Source organism: Clinocottus analis, unplaced genomic scaffold (genome assembly GCF_023055335.1).
Source record: "Clinocottus analis isolate CAN_PGR_092001 unplaced genomic scaffold, fCliAna1.0.p SCAF_24, whole genome shotgun sequence".
NCBI classification, from domain to species: domain Eukaryota; kingdom Metazoa; phylum Chordata; class Actinopteri; order Perciformes; family Cottidae; genus Clinocottus; species Clinocottus analis.
In genome coordinates this window covers 6,446,682-6,455,984 of record NW_027175976.1, presented here as the reverse complement: position 1 = coordinate 6,455,984, position 9,303 = coordinate 6,446,682, and the positions used below count along the sequence as shown (strand labels likewise).

General features: G+C 43.6%; 1 protein-coding gene across 7 annotated transcripts in view; it reads right to left on the bottom strand.

Annotated features, from left to right (window-relative positions):
- Positions 1-1,302: 1,302 nt before the first annotated feature.
- LOC137793858 (histone deacetylase 4-like) overlaps positions 1,303-9,303 on the bottom strand; it is a 58,797-nt gene continuing 50,796 nt past the window's right edge. For all 7 annotated transcript variants that reach the window (XM_068590239.1, XM_068590241.1, XM_068590238.1 and 4 more), the window contains 13 exons: positions 8,915-9,048; positions 8,698-8,800; positions 8,520-8,566; positions 8,304-8,411; positions 7,835-7,890; positions 7,501-7,588; positions 7,278-7,397; positions 6,833-6,924; positions 6,358-6,482; positions 6,064-6,197; positions 5,669-5,753; positions 5,440-5,584; positions 1,303-4,717 (listed from right to left, as the gene is read on the bottom strand). In XM_068590239.1, coding sequence (XP_068446340.1) covers positions 4,678-4,717; positions 5,440-5,584; positions 5,669-5,753; positions 6,064-6,197; positions 6,358-6,482; positions 6,833-6,924; positions 7,278-7,397; positions 7,501-7,588; positions 7,835-7,890; positions 8,304-8,411; positions 8,520-8,566; positions 8,698-8,800; positions 8,915-9,048 — 1,277 coding nt within the window. In that variant the 3' untranslated portion in view covers positions 1,303-4,677. The remainder of the gene's footprint in view (positions 4,718-5,439; positions 5,585-5,668; positions 5,754-6,063; positions 6,198-6,357; positions 6,483-6,832; positions 6,925-7,277; positions 7,398-7,500; positions 7,589-7,834; positions 7,891-8,303; positions 8,412-8,519; positions 8,567-8,697; positions 8,801-8,914; positions 9,049-9,303) is intronic.

The following is a 9,303-nucleotide window of genomic DNA, read 5'->3' as shown; positions in this document are numbered from 1 at the left end:
CAGCATTAGCACGGTGAAGGAAGTGCCCTCCCCTCATTGGCGGAGCAGTCCACTGACACACGTACATTTATTACGTGTGTGTGTTTATCGTTATTACACACACACAGAGGTCTATTTATAAGATTAGCAAATACTATTCATCTTTTTTTTAAAAATGCATTTATGCGTGGGCGTTGTTTTTTTTTGCCAGCTTAATTTATATTTCTGATGTCTCTAGTTTACCATTTATGCTGTATTTTGTTGTATTATATATTTATTTTTTCTTCCGTGAATATTTTCATTATTTTTTTTTAACACTTTGGAGTTATATTGACAATTTAAAGATGTTTTAATTTAATTATTCATTTAATTTGTATGAATATTAATGATGCACATTGTATTTAAACTATGGTTTATTTGTTGATATATTCATTCATTAAAGCATGTTGTTATATTATTATCAGACATTTGCATTCATATGGGATCCTGCACGTTACCAATACCAATTTATCCTCCTTTTATGCTTGTAATTACTTCACATTAGTTTGTCTCAAACTCAATTTCCAGCTTCATAAAATACCATTTGCTGTTTTTCTTATAGTCTCTTATACCGACGAACTAAATATCTTTGAGTTTTGGACAGTTGGTGGAACAGACCAAGCTGATTGAATATTTCAGCTTGCGCTTTCGGAGATAATAATGAGAATTTGATTTACCATTTTGTGTCGTTCTGGAGAGGAGGTCACCTGATAGCTGCTGCTTTGAACACTTGTGATATTGGCTCTTGTAATTAGATTTTCTACTCATCAAGAAGTCAGCTGAGACTTGAAGCCTGTTCGTCTCAGTGGTGGCATACTTTCTACCATCAACGCTGTCATGTGCCGGGCAGCTAACTGCCCTTCAGATACAGTTCAGGTCACAAAGTGGAAAGTTTGTATCGGAGACATACACACTTTCGATAAACAAGGAGTGTTTCTCAGATGAGATGACGGCGAAGCAGCTGTCCTGTCTTTCCAAATACATTTCAGGAATTCAACTACAAGCAGCACTCTTGATTATTTACACTTGCATTCGCTCACATGGACTTTGATTAATCATTCACCTGAAGAGACAGAATGCTGAAATCCTCACAAGTGATTAGAAAATCATTTCACTGTGAGTGTATCTGTTGAACTGGTTTCAACCAGACGAAAACTCCCTGAAATCCCACCAAAAGATCCCAAACCCTGACCTTTTTCTTTTTTTAAAAAAACATTTGGAAAGCTTTTACGAGACCAAAAAGAAAAAAACAAAAGTGCAGATTGTTGTATTTTTCAGAAATATATTTTATAGATGTCAGAGATGAAATGTCCAAAGCGTAGGTCCCAAAGAAAGATAACATTTTTCATCAATAGAGACAAACAACAAACAAAAAATAACGTTTTTATCCATTTACATGTAAACCAAGAATTGCTCTTGAGCCACAGTGGTTATATATATATATATAGAACTGGCCGAGGTGGGTGTGACAATCAAACGACGATGCCCTTTTCTCCAAACCTTCCCAAAACCAAAATCTTCCACCATCTCTACCGTCATTGTGCCCGTTCAAAGATCTTTGAAAGAGGAACATTCTTTGGGAGAGTCTTGTGAAGTTGTGGATGTGTAGCAGAGGTTTGGCGGAGCATCTCTCTAACACAGTCCACACATGTTGGAAGTGCTGAATCCGGTTCAAATCACTTATTGGGAACAATACTCAATAAGAACGATATCAAATGATTGATCAGTTTTGGACAAAGTTTTTTAAATTGTTTTCGCACCAGAGAGGAAGAAAACCGCCCCGCCTGGTGCTCTTGGGAGTTGTCATGGGAGGTTGTTTTTTTCTTCTTCTTCTTCTTTTTCTTAAAAGTCCTCCAGTGTTCTTCTTCTATTGTGCAAATACATTTTTGTTACATAGACAAGCAGGCATGCTGACTCACAAACCATGCAAAGAGTTAAAGTTGTCGCGAGCAGATGGCGAAAAAAAAAGAAAAGAAAGAGTAGTGTTAAAGTTTCAACAAAAGAAATAAAAAAAACACATACAAAAAACAAAAAAAAGACAAGTTAAGCCAAATTAAACGAGTAACAAGTGGAATGTTTTGTTAAGACATGAAAAAATAAATCTAAAATTGTACAAGTTTCTAAAATGATAATTTAAACATGACAGTTGACTTTAATCGGGTGGAACGAAGCAGTTGACAGATGGAGGTCATTTCAATGTCATCTGATAAAGTACTGATGTGAGATCAGTTGAATTGAAGCGGGGAAAAGGGAAGAAGGAGACACTGATGTTATGGACAATTAAACATTATAGTGCAACACATGCTCAGAAAGAGATATCTAAATTATCGGCTGATGTTTCTTCATCCTCATACTCGTTCAAACTCCACTTCTTCTGACACCCGTGTTCCCTCCTTCTCTTTTCCCACAGAGGAAAACTCAGCTGGCTACATAAAACGGCCTCGAAACCTCTTTTTTTTTGGGATGTCTGATGTTGTCACAGTCGAAAGGTAAGTGCATTATCACCCACGCACGAGAGGAAAATGTATCAATTAGGCAACAAAGTGATCAAACGTTTTACTCTGAAGGCGTTCAAAAGTCAATTGCAGCGCCGCTTAATGACCCTCGCTTCCCTTGAGGCCAACTTGAAAACTGCAGTCGATGACGAGTTAAATATGCTGCTTTTTTTTCTTCTTCTTGTGTTGAAGTCCATGGAGTAATATCGTACACCATACTGTTTTTCGCTCACAATATCATAGCTGTCATTAGTTAGAGTACATTTATAAATTTTCCATATACAAATCTTCTATAAACAGTACATGTTATAAATACACGATTGATGAAAATGCAGAAAGGCCGAGAGAGCCGTAGAAAGAAAGAAAGAAAGAAAGAGTTGCTCCTTATTTTTGATAAATACAAGAAAGAAAGAAAGTTTTTGAAGAAGTGACAATAGTACTAAGTTTGTGAATGGCAGCCCTATAACTATCCAGAAAACGGATAAAAACACAAAATCTATAGATGAAAAAAAAAAAAAGTTAGAAAAATAATCTTATACAATAAAAAATAAAAAGTGGACACGCTTACCAAACACGTTTTTTGATATTGTAAAATCGACAACTTGATGTGGAAATCATACATGTAGATACAAACAGGCAATACTCGATTACTGCCCCTCAAAATATATTCAATTCAATATACATGACCAATGTTGAGCTCACACCAGCAACCAAGGTAGTTGCCAAACCGGCAAAGCATGGGAGGCCGATGGGCACGCGTCAGGAAGTGCTCACTTTGATACGTGAGGATTAAATCAGTAAACATTGAACTGGGTACTGGGAGCCTTTTCTGAAAGGGCCAATACGAGAAATGTCTGTGCACTTGCCGGCTAAGTGGAGTGAAAGTATTACTGTAAATGCAAACTCATGCTTTGGCTTCTCTTGCTTGGCTTTCCTCTTTTGGATAACATTCAAAAAATCTTGCACAAAAAAAAACGCCCGGTCTCTCCGCTCAAACGCATGCTTTATGTGTTGACAAAGCAACGACTTCAGTTAAAGGGAAGCTACATCAAAGGCTGAACCTTTTTGACCGTTTTCAATCTAATTTCCTTGTTTTGAAGGTCTCCATGTTTGCGCCGGTTTTCTACTGAAGCTGGCAACTACCTTTTACAAAGCGGGTTTTATTTTTGTCCTTTTTTACAGAAAAATAGATCCATCCAAAAGTAAAGTAACTCTTCAAGAGAGGCGTGTGAGAGACGTAAAGGTTGTCTTCGTCACGTTCCAAGTAAACATGCTGAAAGATTGTTCGCTTTATTTTTGTCATTCTCGCCCCCGAAAGGGCCGGGAACTCTTCGTCACCTTCTCTCCTCCCCTTCCCCTCGCACCTCGATTCCTAGGCGAGAGAAATCTTTTTTTTTTTTTTTTTTACTTAAGGCAATCTTTTCCTGAACAATCCTGAAATCCAGCGGACCCTCACCAAGGCACTCCTCTCACTCGTCAACCCCCCAACGACAGGCCGGTCCGGCGAGGTGACAGTCTCGTCATCAAATCTTTGCAAAGGCCGACTCAAACTTTCGGCCGACCAAAGTCCACAGTGAACGCATCGTATCGTAAAATAGTATCTCGGCTGCCGCGATGCCCTTTGTCTCGCAGGGGAAAAAAAAAAAAAAAAAAAAAAAAAAAGTCGAGAAAAGGAGGAAAAAGAAACTCCCGAGCTGTGATTGGCGGCTGGGAACGTCTGCTGTCCCCGGTGTCCTTGTGGCCAGAGGGCAGCCGTGTAAATCACCGTGTGTTTCTGCGGTTCATCGCACCTTTCTGCGGCGAGGCCGGATCTCGCTCCCCGACTCCAAATACGCTCGCCCTCTTCCCGCTGCCTCGGCCACGTGGTTAGCCGCTGTGGGGCGACGACGGCTAACAGAAAAAAAATGAGTGTCTCTGAGCGAGTGCTGCCAAGCAGCGCTGTTATGTTTAATTTTTTTTCCAATTCAGTCCTCTGTCTCCTGATTGGCTCCCTACTCTGAGGCTGAGCCCACCCCCTCCCCCTCGTTTTTTTTGGCCGAGGGGCCGCCAATCAATGTGACTGACGTGGTGAGTGGGGTTAGGGGGACTAAATGAAGGGAAGCAGTCGAGACTCTTCTCCGGAGAGGTCAATGGTAACAGTGTGACACCCTCGTGTTTCCCTCAGTTACAGTGGTTCCTCCTCTTCCATGGGTTCCTCCTCCGGCCTGGTGGACACAAAGAAATGAGATGAGACCTCAAGCTGCTTCCTCCAAACTGACATCTGCTTTACATGCAGATACGTCCTGCCACTGTTTGTAGAGCAACTCAGAAATATTCCACTCCTTTTGACCTTCTGAAACATTTTTAGTGATGCCATTATTGGGGATTTTTGAGGGGACTCTGTCTCGGTGTCGGTACAAACTTCTAATAACATCAGCTGTGTTTGTAAAATGATTGTCCAATTGACTTAATTTGGTTAACTCTGTAACATCTGTCTAGGGACTTCATTGAAGAAATCGCCTCTTCGCAAACTTTCTAGCATGCACAGTCGTGTTTAAAACTCAAAGCCAAAACTAAAACAATATTTGACTTATCTTTGTATGGTAGAGGTCTTTGTGAGTAATACATAAACATAAGAACTCCTGTGTGTTATCATAATACATATTGTATTTTTTTTAGATACACAGAGCCATGATCATGTCTAGGAGATAATGCCAGTACTTTATAGTAGACATGGAGGGTACAGTATGTTCTTATTCACATCAGGTCTTCTAGTGATACTGGTCCAGTGCTAATTGGGCTTAAGTTGGATAATTTGTTGCAATGCGACAATTCAGTAGTCTCGCTTCCTCAATAAACAATATCCCGTGCACAGTCGTAGAAGTAGGAGTGAGGTAAAAGCTTATCAATGTACTCAGGTCACTCTCCCAGGTAGCAGTGAGTTCACCTTTGATCCATGGCGTTGGTGTTGGCCACAGACAGGGAGGCCATGGCGCTGACGGCTTCGGCCTCCTCCGAGTCTCCTCGCTTGGCCTCCAGCAGAGAAAGTCCCACCAGCGGCGAGCAGCGCTGCACCGAGCTCCAGTACTTACCTGGTTGGTCATCAAAGTGCATCGTTAGAAACGGAGATAAATACTGTTTACAGACGTCTCCGTGTGTGTCAGCGCTGCACTCACTGTGAGTCTCCAGAACTTTCTCCAGAGAGCGAACAGCGTTGGGGTTGGGCCTCTGCTCCAGGACGGCCTTCGGCAGCGGGTCCAGCTGTTTGGAGAAAAGGAAAAACACGAGTGTGGGACAGGCTGCATTGTCGACACTCTCCACGAGGGGTTGATCTGGAAATAATAATCAATTCCTCCTACTCAGGAATCTAGCCCTGAAACGTATCACCACAAAACACTGAAACTAATCAAATGGACGGCGTATTTGAAATCATCCGGGAGAAGGAAAGCTCCCGGCTGACAAGCGGACAAACATGCCACACTCTGTCAAGCCCACTTTCCCCCCTTTGATATAACATGAGGGACATTCATTAGCATGCAGAGGCTGTGTGTTGTCTCAGTGACCTCCTTACCTCCTGCCCGAGCAGGGCGGCCACGCAGGCCTCAGAGGCGTCGCAGATGGCGGTGAGGTCGTGACCCCCCTCCAGAGCCAAGACCACCCGGCTTCCAGCGAGGGTCATCAGCTGCCTGGTCAGATAGCCAAAACCTGAGGAAAGGTTACGGGCAGCGCGTGAACGCATGCAAATTTAATTTGCTTTTTTTTTTTCCCCGTTTGTCAGCTGCAGAAACACAACTCTCAACCGTCCTCCGAGGTCAACTGCTGCAGCGCGAGATAAGACACATTCTTCAGATAATCTTGGACTCACATTTAGACGTCAAAGTGTAGCCGCCCAGTGGGGAAGGGTGTCCCTCCACAGCGTCGAAGCCAGAGGAGACCAGCACAATGTCCGGGGCAAACTCGTTGGCGATGGGCATCACCACAGACCTGAAGGTGGGAGGGTGGCGCGTTGAGATTATGCAGAATAACAACTTTTTCTTATCACGAATGCAAAAAAATATTGTCAACCCACCTCAGTCAATTCATGAACCAACAAGTATTTTTCATAATCTGTTCATCCATAATATACTGTCCCACATTATCTGCTTCTGTTTGTCTTATGAGCTAATACATTGAATATCTCTGGGTTTTGAAAGTGAGACATTTGATGGCAGTTGCTTCTGTTGCTGAACATTTTCTGCCTTTTTTCGTGCAATTAAATGTTTGGCTGTTTTTCCACACACATGATGAGTGTGATGCTGGTCTGCGTGGGACTGGTTGGTCTTGTGATGTGGTACCTGAAGGCGGCCAGGTACTCCACATCACCCATGGGGGGGTCCAGGCCTCCGGTGAAGGCAACGTTGACATTGAACCCGACTCCGGACCCGCTGCCCACCTGCAGAGAGAAGCACGTGTGTGACCCACAGTCATACAACAGGACAAAGATCAAAGACTCTATTTGCTGTTCACTGTTAAGTTTCCACACACTTTTCAACACCACTCCATATTTACTTCATTTGGAATATTGCTAAGAATCCAAACTCATGTTAATTCATCTATTTTGTCTGTCGGTTTCTCCTAAATTCACAAAAGGTTTGCATTAGATAATGCAACTGAGAAGGTCTCATGGTCCTATATTGGAGAGTTAAATCATTGAATTAATGTTTTAAAACGTTATCCCACAATGCACTGGGAAAGGTTTTGCTCAACACTGACGACACACACACACACACACACACACACACACACCTCGTCAGGCGCTCCGCTTCCAGGGAAGAAGTTGCCGTCGTCGTAGCGGTGAATGGACAGGTAGAGGACGTTGGGGTCGTCGTAGAACGCTTGCTGGGTGCCGTTGCCGTGGTGAACGTCCTGCGGTCAGACAGCACACATGATTTGATCACAAAGTGTTAAAGACACACAACGCTGACTAGCGGCGTCACATGACAGACATGCGGCCCCTCAGGAGACTGACCCAGTCCACGATGAGGATCTTGTTGACGCTGAGTCTCTGCTGCAGCAGCTTGGCTGCGATGGCCACGGAGTTAAAGTAGCAGAAGCCCCTGAAACAGCAGCAGAGAGATGAAAATCAGCTTCACATTCATCTTTATAGAGCCTTTTAAACACGTTCTGAGAAGGATATGAAAAATAAATAAAGCGGTGTTGGAACAGCTGGCAGAATGAAGGCGTTGGGTGCTTTATGTGCAAATAAACTCCAGGGCTTGTGAGGCTTCAGCTCCAGACGAGCCCGCTCCAACGCTGGTATTTGTATATGCAGAGATGAAGTGCGGTGACGGCTGAGGCCTTACATGGGAGTGCTCTCCTCTGCGTGGTGTCCGGGGGGGCGGACCACAGCGAACCCGTTCTGCAGAGACAGACAGGAGCGACAGCAGTCTGTTAGCCACGGCGGCACTGAGCACCGCTGTTTACTGAGCGGCGGTGAACCACCGCGCACCGAGCGCTGTCATGTCGCCAGAAACACACTCAAAACACAAAGAGAGGTGGTCAGGGTTAGTTTTTGACATTTCTCTAGACCACATGTGAAATTAGTTCAAATAAACTAGATAATGAAAAGGAGTTGCAGTCTAATTATTCACTTACAATAAAAACATTACATTCAATCTGACTGGAACTTTTTTCTTGGAACTATTTGTCTCAGAAAAACTAACTTTCAATCATTTTAAATGCTGGCAGGAACCCCCATAATGTCTTTAAAGAAACAGTTCACCCACAAAACAAGCCTTTGTGACTGTGGGGAAGAAAGTAACCAGTGGTTACCTTCAGCTCTCCAGTGGCCACTTTGAAAACCAGTTCCACCACCGAGCCGACGGCCAGCCGCGCCGCGCTGGAGGAGTGGACCTCGTTCCAAATGGTATCGCTGTCCACCTGGAAACACAACCAACAGGTGTGTCATGCTCACACATATTACTCATGACAGTCTATTCGGTTGAAGATTCAAATATGCATATTATTATTGTTACAACTGTTACTTACCCCCACCCCTCCACACGGTAGACGTACAAACATGGGAGTGACTGAACCTAGTGAACAGGCAATACACATTAAATCAATGACGGTTAGTGACTGGATATTAACAGTTGAGTGTGTGTGTGTGTGTGTGTGTGTGTGTGTGTGTGTGTGTGTGTGTGAGTGTGAGAGTGTCAAAGCTTACAATCAAGTTTCTGTCGGAGCGGGTTGGTCCCGTACAGCAGGACGTGGGCTTCAGAGTGAACTGTCTGCAGCTCCTCCAGAGTGGCCTTCCTCCCACGGATACACTACACACACACACACGCACGCACACACACACACGCACAGAGGGATACAACTCTCGTATACAGTTCATTCTTTGTGAGATGTTCCCCGTGGAGTCTTCTCCTCTCGTAACGTACCTCACACTGCGCTCGGAGTCCGGTCTCCTGCAGCCGAGACCAGATGCTCTGGATCCGGCCCGCGTGCTCCGGATGGCTGTTGGTGTTTCCACACATACACTGGTGCTTCTGCATGAGAGAGTCGTACACCAGGCCTGGAGAAACACACACCGAGAGAAACACACACACTCAGTCACTGTGTAATTATTCAGCGATTGGACAAACGACAACACAATAACTGTTTTTATAATCGACTCAATTTCACTTTAAAAAACAACAAATACTTTCAGCTTCAACCACTGTGTTTAAAAGTAGTGTCTTAGTGTTTATGTTAATGTCTCTAGAGGGACACGAGGAGAGAGCAAAACTAGGACAAATGCAATGTTAACGAAAGGCCTAAAATAATGTGT